Genomic DNA, 19,607 nt, shown 5'->3' with positions numbered 1-19,607 from the left:
AATTGCCATGCAACACCAAAAAATATTGTAAACTATGGATCCTTTTGGCAATAGCTTCTTGTCATTACGACGAGGTCTACATCCAAAATTAAACCTCGTGCATATGTTTGCTGCATTTTATTATCTCAGATTTAGCAATTCCAACCAAAGTAATTTGCATACATACAGAAAGTTCAAGAATATTCGCACATAAAAAAGTAATACGCAATTTAAATGAGCTGATTTTAATAAAAAAATATAAGGTGAAATAATAATCATATCTGTGGTCATTTTCTGTCCAGCTTTACACATTCGTATTTAGAAATTCCCTTTAGTCTGCAGAAAAAAAATCGAGGCGACAGATGAAAAAAAGAAAAATGTATAAAAATGATGATGAAAAGTGCTTCTGACCGCAGCTGCCACAGCGAAATCAGTGAAGCTGCAGTCGACCCCCAAACCGATGCCCCTTATATCCCACTTCCCCCGTCCCCGTCCCCGTCCCCGTCTCTGTCCCCGTTGCCACTCTCGGCACTTACACGCTCTCCCAGTTTGGGCCCAGGCCTCGCTGCACTTCCGCAGAATCACTTAACGCTTGATTACACCGATTGACGTTTTGACGAGGCAGTGATGCTGCACAAGTCGATGATGATGACGATGACGATGACGACGACGACGACGACGACGACGACGTCTACGACAAGGAGCACCGTGTGGCCGCCACTGTAACCAAAAAAAATAAAAAATAAAAAGCAAAAGCAAAAGCAAAAAAAATGGGAGGCGGTGCAGACAACTGTTGAGGGCGAAGCTGCTTGGCAGCTAGCCGGGCTCAGGCGGACTTGCAACTGCAACAGCAGCGACTGCCAACTGTGGACTAGAACGTTATTACACTGTAGACGAGCGAGATGGAAAAGGAGCAACAGCAAACAAAATAATATCAAGAAAGAATGGGCATCTTAGCACAATCTCAATGATGATCAAATACCCTTGCAGACCGGAATTCAACTACTGATGTCAAAATTTGACCATAACGTGGGTGCGTTGGTCGTGCCTAGGGCAGCTATATGATGTACTGACTCGAAGCGGTCACCTCCGATATGGTAAGAGACAGCCGGACAGACGGACAGACGGATATGGCTACGGCTCATGCATCATTAAGTTGAATTTAACTCAGAAGATCATTTTTGACGAAGATATTTGAGTGGCAATTTTAAATGCAACAAAATGAGATATTGTCTAATTATAATGCACAATTAATATAGATGAAAATATTATTATTTATATTTATATATATTTATTTATATATACGTATTACAAACTTGTCGAACAAGTTATAATACCCACTGCAAGGGTAGACAGAATAAAAAATACAAAACTGTAACTGAAACAGAAACAGAAACAGAAGCTGAAGCTGAAAAGATGCAGCTGAAGCTGATGCTGAAGCTGATGCTGGCTTTGGAGTTGGAGTTGGAGTTGAAGTTGAAGTTGGGCTGCCTGTCGATTAAAATGTCATCGCATTTTGCTGCCGGCTGCGTTGCAGTTGTCAAAAGGTTTTTGCCACTTGTCGCTGCTAGTTTTCGCAAACAAAAAACAGTGGATAGCAAGAAGGAAATAAAATAATAATAATAATAATACCAACGAGCAAAAAAATACAGAAGAAGATGAACCAGAAGAAAAAGAAGCAGATGCACGCGATGGGCACGACCCGGGGCAAGCCAAGGGTTAAGCATAGCTGTCTTTGAGGCTAAACACAGCATTTACCTCTATCTCACTCTGGCTCTCGTTTGCGCTGCTCTTGCGGTTTCTCTCTCTCTCTCTCTCTCTCTCGCTCTGAATAAATGTGTGTGTGTGTGTGTGTGTGTGTGTCTCCACGGCATGCAGCAGCAGTTTGAAACTGCAGTCAAAGGCTAACGAAATGAAATGCTGGATCTGCGGAAGGAAACGTATGCGAATACGGATGCGGATGTAGTTGCACAAATAGTGACAACGTTGTGTGTCTGCTAGTGTGTGTGTGAGTGTGTGTGTGTGTGCGAGTGCGAGTGAGTAGCTTTAAATTGCATGCGCACCGATGCATCAACCGACAAAGTCAAATACAACAGTATATGGTTATGACAACATGCCATCTGCATCAATTTGAAATTATGTGCAACAATACGAAATGAAATTCAATTGGATTCGATAATGCATACATAAGCACATACATACATACACACATACATATGTATATCACATATATCACAACAAATGAATTGAGTGTATAACACACGAATCCTCTGATCGAAAGCAATCCAAACAAGTTTGAAAATTGAGATTTAAGACCCACTTTAAGAAACCAATTGAAATTCTGTTTTCACAGAATATGCACAGAAGAGTATCAAATAGTGGAGCAGCTAAAAAATGATTCAATTAACTGAATCTATCAGCACTATTAACTACCTGAATTTTACACTATTTTGTGGATGTTTTATTAGATTTTTCTCTTCTCTTAATCTGCTTAATGGAATCTTGTTTGAGGAATCCGTTTCGATTATTTGTTGCATAATGCACCTTACACTTTGGCAAAAACATAGCCACATCGGACGTCAGCATTCATTCTCTATATTTGATGCTTGATATTTAATTAATTTAATTCATCAATTACAATTAATAGCATTGACTTAAATAATGTAGCTTATAAGCAAAATTTCCAAGAAATTATTTATTTGTTCGGACTCATAAGTACATTCAGAAAAAAGGTCGTCGTGAAAACTCGAAAGTATTTCTCTTCATTATGGAAATAATTTCAAAACATTCGAAACACATTTCTTCAAGTTCGAAAGATTATTTTTCGCCCTCTTTTTCACATATATGTTTTGTTTGGAAAATATATTTTTTTTAGAATTTTATTGCTCGACTACTATATTATAGCTAATTGCTGCAATTATGCAAAGAAAACCCTGGTTTTCAGAGCGACACAACCCACAATTTTCGAAAAATATTTTTTGAATAATAGAGTAAGCCAAAAGTATGGTAACTTTGTAAAATTCAGAGTGATTCTTTTTCTGAGTGTATATTTATTGGATTTTGTTGCTGCTGAATGTGTATTGGATTGGGCTGGGCCATATATGATTAGAGTGCAAAGCCAAATTTAGTAGTGCTTAGTAGTTCCCTGCTCATTTGCCCTCTAAGACATTTCAATTAGCTGGCATAATGAGAGCTGTAAAGTGCAACAATTGTTGTTGTTGCTGTTGTTATTGTTGTTGTTATTGTTGTTGTTAGTGTTGTTGTTGCAGGCGGCGAATGATTAATGGCCAACTGTTTGTATCTGTGCGCGGCCTGCGAAAGTGTTGACTGCTGCTGTTGTCCATGTTGCCAATGTTGGCCATGTTGCCTCCGTGCAATCCGCCTCTGCAATTCTCATCCACTTACTCAACGCTTTCCCTCAAGAGCCATCACCTGCTTGGCTGCCTGCTGCTCACATAATTTGCCTACAGATAGATGTGGTCCCCCTTTTGCTACAACTAAGACTGGAGCTGGTTCCCATTTTAGGGGCGGTGCGGGGGAAGGGGTTTTGGGGCGCTTATCGTATGAGGCAATCGGCATCCTTGCTGAGCTGAAATCAAGGTGCCGCTTGAACCGGTTCCTCAGCATTCAAAGGGGGGAATTGAAGTCATGATGAGGGGAAGAGGAGAGAGCAGAGGGTGCTTGCTGCCCCACAAGGAATGGCCAATACTCGCAGCTGAACAATGTTTTCGCGGCTTATTACGCGCGATCGCTCGCTCAACAAACAACAGCAACAACAGCAACAACAATCTGAGCTGGAACAGCCAAGCCACCTGTGCGCAAAAATCAAACCAAAAGGCAATGCTCGTTATATGCCATGTGCAACAAGGGGCAAGCCAGCCAGTCAGCCAATGAGTGAACCAGTTTATACGGCGAGATGGATGGATTGGGACGTGCGGACGAGCGCCCACCGCCAAAGTGGAGCAGTCAAACAGCTTTGAAACGCCGCTGCGTGCAAGAATCGGGAATCGGACATCGGACATCGGGCATCGGACATCGAGCGAGAATCGCGAGAATCACGAGAATTGTGAATTGAGAAGAGTCCAAGACAGGATGCGCCTGCTTCACCGTGCCGTTGCCTTGCTTGCCTATCGCTGATCAAGTGAGCTGCTGCTGCTGCTGCTCCGGCTGCTGAAGAAAACATGTTACCTGTTAGGGTTAGTGGGATAGGGGGGGTAGCAAATGGTTGGGTATTGCAGGGGAGTGGCAGATTAAGCATCGGCGGTCGCGTTAGACTCGCGACCACCTGGCGCTCTCAACCAATCAGCGTGCAGCAAAGTGAATTAGTGGGGCCCCCTCTATTTGAGGACCTGGTCTTGTAGCTTCTCTTGTTATACCCTGTAGCAAATTATGAAAGGTGCTTTGCAATGGTATCTTTGAGCAGCGCTAAACTTAAGGCACTTCTGATCTCAAATCTAAGCCGACCTCAGAGACTAAAGGAAGAAATAAATATGGGTTGAATTTATAATCAACAAATATTGGTAAATATTGTTTTTATGCAACAAATCAAGATTCCCCGATTCCATTCGGTGCGTATGTATTTAGTCAGATCTCCGAGACTATGCGAGACCTTTCCAACTATTGGATCGGCTTTGAGTTGTTGCTAAAAGTAATAAAAGTTAGTGACTAGAAACCAATGCGGACCATAATGCAAGAAATGAGCTAATTAACTGTGTATTATGTGAAAGAAGACTGTTCACAGGGTATTTTGTAGTCGAAGGACTATTGTTTGTGTTTTTTATGATTGCTGCCGTTGTTGTTATTTTGCTTATTTGCAATATGCGTAAATGTTTACGAGCCAACTGGCCAACTTATACTTAGTTACACAAACTCGTACATAAGCGCGCCTAGCATAGCCGGATAGGGCAACGGGGGCAGTGCGAAAAGGAGGAGGAGACGTTTTGGTCCACAGACACTTGTACACCTAAGTGATTTAGTGTAAATGATTGTGGCAAATGCGAGAGCCGACAACAGAGAGCTGCGCCTTGAACTTTTGCCTCGTAATTATTGACAGCGCATTTGTAGCAGGTGTATTTTTTTTTTTATTTTTCTTGTTTTCTTGCAGGCAGCCACAAAACAGTTTGTCTGGGCCATAAGTGCCCATGACTTATAGATATGGTGGGCCCTCAATAGAGCATTAGATGCCAAGATTCGCTGGGAAAATTCAGCTCTTCAGTATGGAGAATATCCATTTGAGCAGTAGCCGTAAAATAAAAGAAAAACACATTAAAGTTGTTATGGGAACGAGTTATGCATAGCACAGCAGATATTACATGTCTATATATATATATATATATATATATATATATGTAGTTCGGTTACATTAAACTACGTGTACGAGCTTCCATGTAGTTGTTCTGGATGAGTGCTTGGACTACAGTGTAACGAGTTTGCCATCGATTTGATGGGATGCAGTTAAAAATTAATTGGAATTTGCGTAGACACGCATTTCGCTTTGGAATATGATTAGATTCTTTCAAAAATACCTGTTGTTCAGAATACTTACCTCAAATGAAAATCGCCCTGAAAACTATAAACTTTTTCTGATTTTGCACTTGACACTTAGCTTGTGAATGTGCAAACATTTAATTATTGTCTACTTTTCTGATATATCTTTCATAATAATAGAAAAATATTTAGATGTTAAATAAGTTTGAAATGCAAATCATAATTTTAAGTATATTCATTTTAGAAATTTCGAAAATAGTAATACAATTTGTTCTCTTTATTAGAGTTTGAAAAAAACACCTGGCAAATTAGCCATATTTTTCCATATTTTGCTCAGAATTAAGAGAAGAAAAGCCGTGGCTTACTTATACTTTCTAAATAACAAGGTGAGATACTCTTCACCCTAAATTAAGCAGATTTCCGAGTTACTTTATTGGAGTGAATATTCGTTGAATTTTTATTATACACACTACAAGAAATAAGTTGTAATCTAATATAGGGAAAGGCCTTAGTAGCCACGTTCAGCTATCAATTTTGTTATATAAAAATAAATCGAATACTAAAAATATAATAAAACCGACTTTTATATTGAAAGATAATTTTAATAGCTTTATTTACTCCTCCTCTCAAGGAAATACTAATGACATATTTGTAAATATCGGCTAGTTTTATTGTTGCTCCAAAATAAGTTTTATTGTCTTTACCAAGCCATATTTGCTAAGATCAGCTTTAAATATTCCGAAGAGTGTTTGTAATCTTATCTGTACAATTTCAATTTCTTTTGATTTCGATTTCGTTGTCGGTTTCTGCTAATTGATCAAGCCTTAAGTACGCCCACATTGTGAATATCATTTCCAGCTTCATCGTCAACTTTGGTCCAATGTCAGCTTGAAACCAGATCGAACTTATCAGCGAAGACATGCAGTCTTTGTTGTTTTTGTGTTGTGTTGTGTGGTGTTGTGCAACAAAATGGGAAACCAGTCAAGTGACAACATTTTGTCAGCGTAATGACAACAACAACGACCACGACAACGACAGCAACAACAAGAGCTATAGCAACAACGATAACATTTTTAGATGCTGTTGAATTTATGTGCGCGTTCTAATTTTAATTGCCAATTTGTGGGCATAATTTGTCCATTAACCTTAATTAACGGCGAAAGCTAACAGCCAGCCACCAATCCAAAAGATGTCAAAATAACACAAACACCTCCAATAACAGTCACAACAACAAACAGAACGAGTCGCTGCTTGCCAACGAAGGGCTGTCAGAGCCAGTGCCTCGATGACCCCACACAGCCGCCTGCTCTATTTGCATTCAAATTAAACAGAAAGAAAAAAAAAATACAAATAAAGACGGTGAAGAAAATATTATCAGATGATATGGAAACTGCTCTGTAAATATTATTTAGAATGTCAAAATTATGAATATACGATTACTTGGAAAATAAACTATATGTTAAACCTTAATATATCAAGTAATTTTTAAGGTATTTTAAATTTTATTAAAATCTTTTGTAGTGATAAAAATATTACTTGAAAATTAATATAGATATTTAACTTGAAAACCTAACAAATCGAGTTCTGCATATAATTTAATAATTTGTATAATGATAAATATTTAACTTGGAAGTGAAACTAATATATCAAGTCCTGTGTAAGATACTTAAAAGTTAACAAATCAACAAAGGAAAGCTAAGTGTCCTGCTTAAAGCCATCCAAAGTGTATCAGTTTCAACTTAAACGAACCGATCAAAGTTGAATGCAAACTACATCATTTCGACTCCATTGTTAAGTCATCTACTTAATACCTTCTATATATTAAAGACAATTTTATAACACCACTTGCTGCCCAAATACTTGGGTTACATACATACTTCTACAGACATATACACTGTGATCTTCCTTCGATCAACGAACATGCCCAAAATCAAACTAAAACCACAAATAAAAAAGAGAGAACAAAATTAAATCTGCAGCAGACACCTGTCGCATTGTCTAGATATTTTGTTCGATTCTGAGCGCCTTTTTGTACTTTGTTTGTTTCTGGTCATCATTTCTATTTAAATTCGTTTCGATTTTATTGCATCTCGTTTTTCTTCACAGTTTTACAACGTGGCCTCAACCAAATTAACAACGTATAAAAATAATAAAAAATGCTCATTAAAAATGTTCAGCATTTAAAAAAAAATAAACAAACAGATAAACATACAGTTTCAGTTTAGTCCAGTTGTCAAACAGAGCTCAAATCTCCCCCTCCGTTTGGGATTTCACTCGATTCGTTTATCGACTCGTATGCTCCGGCTACAGCTACAGCTTCATTGTTTCTAGCCCTGTCCAGTCTGTTCCAGTCCCATCAACCAACAAGCAGCTACGCTCCCTCTTGTCCAAATGCTCTAAGCCGCTTGGGAAAAATCTATGCACATCTAAATTCTAGCCATCGATTTGGCCATCGACTTGCATAAGTTTAGCATAAAATTTGCGTTTCTAAGCGGCCATAAAAGTGTTTCAACTTTTTTTCTTTGTGCTTAGTAAACACCTTATAAGCTTAATGTAATGTCGCTGAGACCGTTCAAATGTGTCTTTAAATCAATTAGCAGTCGCTTTTGTATACCACTCAATCAGATTTGTCATGTCGGGCATTATGCATATTAAGATTTCACAGTCTGCCTCTTGCCAATGAATCACGCGATTGGCGAATTATTTCATTTGCATATTAGCCAGCCAAATGTGGTGTCTTTAAACTTTGAAGCAGTTTGCAGCTTATGGCTCCAACTATATTTGGCCAGGAAGCGGTAAATGCGACAAATCGATTGTGTCCACACATAATATATAGTGCCATATACCACGCTTAATACTTTGTGAAAGAAAGTCTTTTGGGTTACTCATCGCATAATGATTGCCATTTGTATGATCAAGTTCTAAACATGAAATACATTGTGTAAATAGATTAGTAATCAATTGTGCCTTTAGTTTATACCATGCCTAAGTTCATTGACTTGAGTTAATTCATTGATGCCAACTGGTCATATTAATTGGGCATCGTCTGTCCGGTGCCTGATAGTCGCTATTGTGGATAAATAACAACAATCAATTGCGATTGCGTATTCTAATTACCGTTCAATATTTCAGAGACAATTTTTCAATTGTTAATGCCTCTATGATAGATACTCTAATTGCAGCTCAGGAGCACAGCGGCGGGCGCTGTTTTTATATTTTATTTTTGCTCCAACTGGAGCAAGTGCATGCAGAGAATCAAATTGCTGGCGACAGGCAACTGGGAAGCAACTGGTCAGCCAACTGGTCAGCAAACTCGGGGGGACAACCGAGCAGCCAGCGGAACACGTTTCAAGATGCATTTCGCTTGCGTCATTAAAATGGGTCTGATTTATGGCTAGGCCAGGGCCAACCTGAGGCTGGGCCAGATGCTGATGTTGATGCCGTTGCCGATGATGATGCCGTTGTCGAGGCCTCATAGTCTTAGCCATAGCCTTAGCCTTAGCCTAGGCTATAGAATTGGCCGTGTTTCCACACTTTGGCTACCACTTGCCATTGCCACAGACAACGCACATTTTCCCATCGTGTGGCAGGCGAGTAAACTATATAACTATGACCATGAAGACAGCCGGCCAGTAAAATGAGCCTGACGCTGCGCCCCAGACAGGCAACTGCAGCAACAGTGGCTGGCTGCAATTGCAACAGCAACTTAGACAGCGAGTCTTCGGCTTGTGGCTGTGACTATTTTAGCCACTTGCTATTGCTGCCAGCGCAAATCAAAGAGCTATATGTTGACTGCATTTGACTTCCCGGTAATTAGACGTGAATGCCAAGATGGCCAATGCGACGAGCGCAGCATTGCACAGTGGGCCACTGCTTGTGATAATGCCAATGAAATGTGCACTTATAAAAGGTAATAAAATAATTATAATCAATTTAATAAGTTTCAATATGAACACTTTGCTAATGCACAATTCAAATAGTTTTATCTAAGCTGGCAAGGTATTTAGGTAATATATACTTCAAATGGTTAATTCTGCTTCTTCTTCTTTTTTGCAGATCAATGTGCCCCCATGTAAACTAGATATACATTTAACATTTTCAATTACTACAAAGATCTAGTATGTAAATATAAATATTTCATTCTTCTCCAAGATTTAACTGTTTGGATACCGAATTCATTTTGGGTGTCTTAAATAAAACTTGTCGTCGTCTTAATATGACGAAAAAAATACAAATAATTAAATAAACAAATAAACAAGGTGGCTTAACAAATATTTCAGGTAATAGTATCCTCAAGATACTATTATAAAATAAAAATAAAAAAAACATCGCAATGGTTTTTGTGTCATGAGACGACAATGTTGCCTGAAAGGCTTAAATAACTATCAATGAATATCTCGTTTGCTTTGAAATACATTCGATTTGTAACACTGTGGCAACAACAGCGATTTGATTAAGTGTTTCGAGTGCTTGACTGTGGCCTCGCTCGTCTTTTGATATGAAGTGCACCTGTTTCTAAGCCAAAGCGGCAGCCGCTGCCAAACAAAGTCATAAAACGCCACGACGCGATGGCCACGCGCACAGAACGAGGGCCGAAGTCTGCACTCCGTTCACCATGCCCCAAACTCCGCAGCTCGTAGCTCTGTTTTGGAGTCGGTTGCATTCGCTGTGATGGCTGTGCTTTAACTGGTTGCAAGCTGCGCTGCCGCGCCGCAGGCTCCTGGACCACCGAGTAACGATTGCTGCTGCTGCTGCTGCTGCTGCTGCTGATGTTGCTGTTGGTGTTGCTTGTTATTATTGATGCCCAGCTCGAGTGCGGCTCCAGCTAAATTGCTTGCCTCATAATCAGGCGCGCAGGCCGTGTGTCTTGACTGGTTTGTGTCTTGGTTTCAATCAGAGCCACAACACTCGGCATTTTGCGATTACTGCTCGGAGTCCAACTCAGACTGCCTCCAAATATGGGCGCAATTGTAGCGCCAGTTGAGAATCCAGTGTAGCCAGCAGCTGTATACCTTTTAGCAGAGAGTAGGAGTAGGCGACAGGTGCAATTAACTATTGCTACGCGATGCCACATGCAACATGCAGCTGCTGCTCGAGGCTGTGATTTCCGCATGCCTTAGCCGAAGTCAATGCAAACTTGATCAAATTTGTACATCATTTGCCCACTTGCAGCACATTTCCAATTACATGTACGTATTTCTTGAATGGACATAGAAAATAAAGTGGGATGATCTGAGATTCTTATATGCATGTAAATACTGCTGTAAATCGATCGAGGAGGCACCGAGTAACGGGATGATGTGTAAGGGAAACTCAAATAATCTTCGATTTATGAAGTGAATTCGCTTTTAATTGAACTACTTCTCCATTGAGTCTCCTTGGGTCTCTTTTCTCATTTGATATTTTTATCTCAATGATGTACATAGTTTGCACCGCATTATATCAGTATAATTAAGGAATATAAGAGCTGATAAAGCACTCAGTCATCAAATTAATACATATAGTTTGCCATTTTTCGATTTGCTTTTCACACGTCCTCAAGTTTTATCGATCGATCAATCTTTGACGCTCGTCTCTCTTCACTTTCCGTGCAAAATGATGGCTCTCTTATCGGACATGCAGATGCATAGAACGTATTACATATTCATTAGGCCGAACTGTGTAACTTATTCTCTATTAGCTGGCTGTCTCCTTCGCTTTGCCGCTGCAATCAAGCCCCATCTTGTTGAAATAGATTCTGCATCTTCTTACTGTCTGCTGTCTACTGTCTACTGGTTCGCTGTTTACTTCTTCTGCACTTTGCTGATCTTCGGCGCTCATCGATCGTTTGCCACCGTCACCGTCACCGGTGTCAGTTCTCAGTGTCAGTCTATGTCTCAGTCTCCGACTGCAGGTCTCTGTTTCTCGGTCTCAATTGTGACGCTTATCGCTGCCGCTGATCACGCGCCATGCTGGCAGTTTTAATTATGTTGCTGCTACTGCTGCTGCCGCTGCTGCTGTTGCTGCTGTTGTTGTTGTTGCTGCTCATGTCTCTGCTCCAATGTTTGCTTGGGCCAAGTCCTGTCTCCTGTGGAATGTTGACGAACTGCTGTCGCAATTAATACGCCTTGCGGCTGTCGTCACTGCTGCTTCTACTGCCTTTGCAACTGACACTGTTTGCCTTCGCTGCCCGCCCCTCCATCCCTCCCCTACCATAACTGACATTTACCACACCCCAGTTAAGCTATTTATAGAATGCATTGTCACTTTGCTCCCCACGCTCCGTCTCACTTGAGCTCGCTCTCTCTCTCACTCTCCCTCTCTATCTCCCTCTGTCTGTCTGCCTTACACTCTTTTGCTTTGCAATTTGTGGCAATGTCTGCATTTTTTTTTAACCTGTCGTTCAATTTGAACCCCCTCCAACCATCCAGAGCTACCCAACCCTTAGACAACATTATAATGAAATTATTTGTACTTTTACTGCGTTGACATCGGCGCTGACGTCGTTATGGCTCTGCCGCCTGCTGCGCTCAATACGAAAAACTGGCAGAAATACGGGCGATACAAGAGCGCTGGTTCGATTTGTTGTATACGCTTGTGGCTAGGGTATTATAATTTGATCCGGTCAAAATCACTAGTCGAGTCGATATATACATTGACGTCGCTCTGTCAGTTTCCAGTTTGACCTACTATTGTGCTTCAAATAACATCGGGCTACTATATCATATAGTTTGCAAAGCAACAATTGGTCGATTTTTGAAATGTGCAGTGAAATTCAGATGTCTTCGATCTACAAGGGTATTTCAGTATTTGGCGTGCTTGCGAAAGCTGTTCTTTCTTGTTTTGCATCACATTGCCATTGATTGTTGGTATTGCTGCTGTTGCTGTTGCCTGTGGTGCCAAACAGTAACACGACCACCGCCAACCCCCACACCGCCCGGTCGCCCTCCAACGCAAGCTCAACGTAATTATTTCAAACTGTCTCTCTCTGACTAGGTTGCTGCTTCCGCTGGCAGCCTGTTAAGCTCCCCGCCCGACTCAAGCACACAGTTCCATGCCATTGTCTTCCTCTTCTTTTTCTTCTTCTTCTTCTTGTGTTGCATTGTCGTCTCTGGCTTCGGCTTGTGCATTGGTTTCAATTTTCGTTTTAAGCAGGGAGCAATTGGGGTTTCCCTTGGCTGGTGCAAAGCTTTTCTTACGCTTGTTACTTTTCCTGGCACCTTCTTTTTTCATTTTTTTCTTTTCTTTTCTATTCATTTCGTTTTTCTTTTTCTGCTGCAGTCTCAGCACATTTGCCAATTGAGCGATGAGGGCCAAGAATTTTGCGCACTTTTCCTTCCGCTGCTTTAGCTTCAGTTTTAGGTTTAGCTTTGGCTCTGGCTTCAATTTCAATTTCAATGCAAAATCAATAAATTCGTTCGTTGCGAGGGCCAAGTTAATTTCCGTAATTGGCATCTTAACAAGGATATTTGCATTTCATGCGATTCGCATCGTTCCATCTCGCTCTCGCTAACCCACGCTCTCACCATCTCTCCATCTCTCTCTCTCTCTCTGTGTGTGTGTGTGTTTGAATCTCATTTTCTTTGTAAGTCAGCTTCTTGAGTGCTGCTTTATCAATTATGCAGTCATCGTGCGCTACATTTGAGCTGCACTGTTCTTCGACGTCACCCGTCCCGGCCAACTGGCTAAGTTGTCCCCATCTCCATTAGCATCTAAATGTGAATCCACAAACTTTTTTCTGTCAAATGCTAAAATAAATTTCATATTCGATTTTTGTGTCTCTCGGCCACGTTTCCCTGCATTTAAATGAAGTCTGTAATTTTCTTTCTATCTTTTTGTGTTGGGATCTCGTCTTTTGTCAAAAATAAAAGTTAACTTTTACCGCACGAAGTGGACAACCGTAATCTCTCCGCCCCCGGACCGCTTCCCCTCCCCCGATCCGAGGTATTCCGTGTGTGGGCGCCACTTGGCTCTCGGCTTTACCTGAACTTGCGACTACTGTTTCTTGTTTGGCAGCGGGTCTATTGGCTTTGGCGTTTTCTTTGTAACATGTGTGACTCAACAGCAAACATCTGACATTTCGCAAGTCAAGCTCAAAACACTCTCACTAAATGATTTGCAACCCATTTAAGTAAAATTCATTTTATAATAACGGTGTAAAAATAGATTCTTGTATGATGCAGGATGCAGGATATCGATAAGCATTAATCATGTTTCTATTACAACGGGACCTGGAGACGATCCTATATGCATATATATATATATATATAGATGTAGTAAGCATTTCAAAGAATACTTTTTATTTTATGGAATTTATTGTGTTTTTTGATGTGCTTTTTATATTTATAATTATATATACGAGTATAGATATAGATATAGGTATATGTATGGGTATAGGTATAGGTATAGGTATAGGTATAGGTATAGGTATAGGTATAGGTATAGGTATAGGTATAGGTATAGGTATATATATTCGCATCTACAGAAGCAGACAGAGAAATAGAGAGGGAAGGAGAGAGAGAGAGAGAGAGAGAGAGACTGAAACACCTGCACATTATTTAAATTTAGTTATTTTTTGTTGTCATTTTTCTTATCTAAGTTATTTGAATATTTCCGTTTATTTGTCTGCTTGTGTATTATGTTTTATTTTTAATTTATGCATATCAGCTACTTGGCTTCGCTTGGACTCGGTTTGGTTTTGCGTTTGGCTTTTGACTCGAGCCCTTTGCTTATTATAAATTATATTTATCATTATAATATTGAAATGTGTCTGTGTGTGTCTGTGTGTGTGTGTTGCTCTCACCTTTTGGTCTCTGATCTGGATATTTTCTTTCTTTCTTTCTGTCTTTTTAAGCCGAGGCACACTTTGATGCATGATGCATGGCCCACCAACACACGTAGAGTCGCTGCTATTTGTGAGTGTGTGCGTGTGCGTGTGTGTGTGTGTGTGTGAGTGCGTTAAGTTGTCATAATGATTGACAACGGCTACGTGCCCGGGTTTTGTAAGAGTCACACGGTTTGAGCCACGGTGGGGCCAACTATCTGTCTCTCTGTTTGTCTCTATGTCTGTCTCTATGTCTGTCTGTCTGTGGGTCTGACTACTCGGCTGAGGCGGCTGACTGTTTCTCTGTCTTGCTGGGCCAAACGTATCAACTTGGCAGTTGCACGACGACTAACAACTAACTGCTGGCCAGGTTCTTGTTTATTTATGTATTATGTTTTGCAGTTGGTAAAAAATACACACACGTGGCGGGCACTTCGCATATCTAGTCTTGGGCCGATGGTTCGATGGTTCGATAGGTCGATAGGTCGGTCTTTGCTGCTGAGCAAATTGAGAGTTTAGCTTGTGATGCGATATCCAATAATGATATTATTTGTGCGTTATATTTGCGCCTACCATCAACATTCTATTTGGATGCGCTCGAAGCATCTATTTGGAGGCTTGGCAAAAGTTAATTTAACATCTGTTGGGCCATAAATTGCATAAATTGTAACAGTCGCTACGCGAAACCGCCTCCCCTGCACCTTCCCCGCAGCTTACGCCTATGCTTACGATTACACTCTGCCCGCCAAGACAACAACGAACAAAGAATAAGAAGAAGATAAATATATATATATATATATATAGAAGTGTATACATATATGTATATATATATATGTATGTAGAAGGAAAATAAAATGCCAGGATAATCAATAAACGAAATTCAATTTGCTGCGCCATTTGCGCAGACAGGGCGGCAGACGACAACCCCACAATAAGACCAAGACCAATATCAGACTATGCCCTCAGGCCACCCAACCCAACCCAGCCCAAAGCAATCCAACCCCACCCCACCACACACCCCATCCCCCCTCGCGCTGTTCAGCGCATGCTTATGTCTATGCACAAGCTACAGATTCTGGCACGCCCACTTGAACGCCCACGTGCCATAAAATGAGGCCGATCTAATGAGCGTACGAGGGCATGGCTGGCTTGACAGTTCCACTAGATTGTGTGGGGGACTGGGGCGATGGCGGACAGGCGAACAGGCGGACAGGCGGACAGGCGGAGGGGGTGTCGTGAGCCGTGAGCAATGCGTGACGTTCGTGTATTTTATCGATATTGCAATTTATTATATTAGCCCCGCAAACAGTGGAAAAGCGATGGAGATGGCAGCAAGAAGAGCTGCTTCGAGCTGTGGGCGAAACGTCTCTTAAATATAATATTTCTGTGCTATAAAGTGAAATATGTGTTAATTTGGTGCCCCACCGGCCCGCCCATGTCACGCCCCCACACGGCAATTATTGTTATAATGATAATATTGACATTGATAAGCGTCGCAAATTTATGCACAATTTGGCTAATTGATTGGAGCTGCCTCGGCTGCAAATGGCAGCGCAGCACGCATACTGCCCCAAATCTGCACACACACACACATGTATTTGTATGTGTGCCAGGGACGAGTTATCCAATAGAAAAAAAGCTGAAAGATATTAACACCTAATACATATGAACTTATCCGTATAGAAACTTGATGAACCCATTGATTGAGATACACTTTATTGCGTATATCGGAAATGAAGCCAATTTGAATTCCAAGTTATAGCCAAAGCAACTGAATAATATGGTTCTGAGCGCAAAATTCACTTAGGGGCTAAAAGATTCCAATACATTAATTATACATATTTGAGTTATAAAAAGAGGAAGCGCAGTTGGAATCGGAACTGCAGATTAAACGATTGAAATTCAGAATCGGAACCGGAGCTGATATTATTTGCGACGAGTAGACCGTATCGGAACGAAATCAATGCAGACGAGCTACATAATGATCGATCCCGTTACTTAGGTGTATGTATGTGCTATACGAGAACTTATATTCAAAATTTGAAGTCCCTTGCTGTTGTAGTCCTTGTGATCTGTTTGCTTACAGAGACGGGCCAACAGACAGGCGTACGGACATAGCTAGATTGACTCGGATGCTGATTCAGATCAAGTATCTTTACCTGAATTCTTATTCTCTACTCTATTCTATTCTATTACATTATATTCTCTTTCCGGTTTGACACATTGGTTTCAGAAATGTTACGAAAAGTTTGAAATTTAGAAAGAGCCGTTCGAAAGTTATCCAGTAAGCGTTGCATAACTTAACAGCTTTTATTTCTCTTCATATATGTGTCAAAATACAATTGGTTTTTGTATTAACAACAATTTGATGCTTCCGCTGGAAAATGAGTCTCGTTTCCTTGGTCATTTAAGTATGGTAAGCTTTGGAAAAGTGAAAGTCGCATATGCCACGACGCTTGCTTGTTACTTGCTTGTCATTTATCTTGTACAATGGAAAATGAAGAAAACTACAGCTGGTAATTAGCAGTTGAGATCCTACGTGTAAAAACCTAAGAGAGACAGTGCTTGGTGTGGAGTGCCAGTCACGTAATACCTGAAAAAGGACCTAACTAGGATATTACTGTTCTTAACTTAATTAATTAGCCGTGCCAGAAGAATTTTTGTTTAGCAGCTTAACAACTTGCAACTTACTTGGCAAACTTTGTCAAAGTGCAACCTCGATCCAAATAGCCGAAGAGTGGCAACAAGAAAAGGCTGATAACTTGCAACGTGAAACTGAAGTGGTATCGAAGAGAAAAAGGGGTTACTGCTGTCTCAGCGCCAATTGCTGGCTGTCCACTTGGAGTAAACATCTGATATACTACACCATACTCTTCCTACTCCTCCAGCCGCTGCTGCTTCGACTGCTGCTGCTCCGACTGCTGCTGCTCCGACTGCTGCTACTCCGGCTGCTGCTGCTGCTGCTGCTGCTGCTGCTGCTGCTCGTCTAGTTGTTTACTTTTCCAATTGATTGAGCAGCGATGGCGTTGGTGTTGGCGTTGGCTACGGCTGACTGGGCTCGAGACGCCGCTAACTGGGATGCCACTGCCACACTGGCCAGCTGTGCGGCATCAAATGAAGCATAAAGTGTTGATGCGAGACGCAGCTACCACAGCATCAACAGCAGAAGCATCAGCAGCAGCAGCAGCAGCCGGCTGTTAATGTCAAGTGCAAATGAGACGCCATCAATGTCGTCATATAACCAGAAATCAAACAGTGCCACGCCCTTCTTCGCCCAACGACTCCCCTTCCCAATTATGCGCCCACACACAGTGTCTAGTGTGCTTGGGGCATGCCTTACAAATCTGTGTTATGTGTAAGCGCGGAAACGAGGTCGAGGATGCAGATGTAGATGGAGATGGAGATGGAGTTGGAGATGGAAAGCGGGGTTTACCTTGCCGCTGGCTCACACAGATTGGCGTTCGGCTTTTGGACACAAATTGAAATCGAGTTGCAAAAAACGCTTAATTCAATAAAGACAACGACAACAACCACAACAGCACCAACAGAAACAACAACCACAGCAACGACAACAGAAAAAGTTTATAATAACAGCGGACACAAATTAATTTTGCAAACCGTCGTTTGCGACACAAATTGCCGTGTCATGTCCAGAGTTGAGTTCTTTTTTTTTCCCAGTCTCTGTCTTTTTTCTTACTTGTTTTTTTGTGTGTATGTTTTATTATTATTATTTTACTTGCTAGCCAGAGAGAGAGAGAGAGAGAGAGAGAGAGAGAGAGGCAGCTTTATAAGTTGTAATGCGGCTTACCACATAAATTGCTAGCACAACCAGCACAACAAATTAAACATTTACTTTTGTTTATTTTTTTGTAATGAAAAGAATAACAACTATAACTGAATTCTATCTTACAAGTAAGTTGAAAAATATCTGATATATATATTTAATTTTTTGTACTGTTTTTTTTTTTTTATTTTTTGTATCCAGAAAAAAACGAATATTTGTCTTCCATTGCAAAATGGTAAATATTTTTTTATTACAAAATTAAGGTTATGTTTAATTAATGTTTAAATTGCAAAAATGTTTCAGTTAAATTTCAAATTAATTTAATAATCAGAAAGTTTCTCAGATATGTTTTCCAGATTCACACATATATATTTTTTTAGTCAATGAAATTTGAAGTAAATAAATTTAAAAAAAAAAATCGAATAAATTCTAGAACATTTTTCAATAAATCTTAATATTATTTCGAAACTTTTTACATTCATTTTAGTTGTTTTCAAGTTTATTTAATGTTGCGAGAGCATTTAGCATTCTACTTGCAGCATGTGGCTGCCACTTGACGACGTTTTTTGTGCGCTACGCACCTGTGGCAAGCGGCAGTCGACGTTGATCGGTGTTCGTTGATCGTTGCGGTAATTACAAGCGACTCTCAGCTGCAGCCGCACTTTTTTTTACTTGTTGTTATTGTTTTTATCTTCATTTATTTGCTTGAGCTTTTTGTTGCTGTGGCTGTCGCTGTCGCTGTAGCAGTTGCAGTTGCAGTTGTTGTTGTTGCATTTTGGGGAAACGGCACAAGTAATTTCCACTAATTACGAGGCAATGAGTTGAGTAAAAGTAAAATCCGTACAACTTTGCAACAGTAGCAGCAGCAGCAGCAGCAGCAGCAAGTGCAACTGCAACAGTTGCGTGCATCTGCATGGGGTGCCAATGGTTTTGACATGCAGTTAAATTGTTGCAATGTTGCTGTTGCAGTTGGGTTCTCGGCTACCGCCTGAGATCTTTAGGCGCATGAATTGCGCTTTTTTTGCGCCCTCGTCCTCGGCTCAGCTTGATCCTCATGGTAAATTAAATTTTAAAAACATTTAACGAACGGATGGCACAATCATAAACACAAATCAAATGAATTTTCATAATTGCATTTGGCTGCCTTTCCGTTTTCTGCTGACGGCTGCCATCAGCTCGCCAGGCAGGCTGACCCAACATGGGCGGCCACCAAGATGTGGGCGTGGTCTAGTCTAGACAGAGAGTTGTCACTGACGCTGACGCTGACTCTGACTCTGACTCTGACTATGAGGCTGATGTTGATGATAAGTCGGGACCTCAACTTGGGTTAGAAGACGATGATATTCCTGTTCGAGCAGCTCCACAATGGAAGATTAGAGTGGCGTGCAGAATTGCCCCCAAGTGTGTATAAGGTGTAGAATCTTTTGTCTATTTTAGAAATGTTTGAAGGAAGAAGATTATTTACCCTTGTGGCCCGGAGTTAATCTGCTGACATCTTATAATTGTTGTTTCCTTAATCGATTAGAAGAGAATTTGATAACCTACTCTGAATTG

The 19,607-nt window shown here is 40.7% G+C and overlaps 1 protein-coding gene across 1 annotated transcript; it reads right to left on the bottom strand.

The window, feature by feature from the left end:
* Positions 1 to 497: 497 nt before the first annotated feature.
* Positions 498 to 14,573, bottom strand: LOC116805589 (putative uncharacterized protein YOR053W). The gene is made up of 2 exons (XM_032738333.1): positions 14,249 to 14,573; positions 498 to 699 (listed from the first exon to the last, which is right to left on the bottom strand). The coding sequence occupies exons 1-2, from the start codon at positions 14,318 to 14,320 to the stop codon at positions 565 to 567; spliced, it is 207 nt and encodes a 68-aa protein (XP_032594224.1). The 5' UTR covers positions 14,321 to 14,573; the 3' UTR covers positions 498 to 564.
* Positions 14,574 to 19,607: the final 5,034 nt, after the last annotated feature.

This window comes from Drosophila grimshawi, unplaced genomic scaffold, assembly GCF_018153295.1.
Source record: "Drosophila grimshawi isolate 15287-2541.00 unplaced genomic scaffold, ASM1815329v1 contig_1006, whole genome shotgun sequence".
Taxonomy (NCBI): Eukaryota; Metazoa; Arthropoda; class Insecta; order Diptera; family Drosophilidae; genus Drosophila; species Drosophila grimshawi.
The sequence above is the reverse complement of the archived record's forward strand: the minus strand, read 5'-3'. Positions and strand labels throughout refer to the sequence as shown.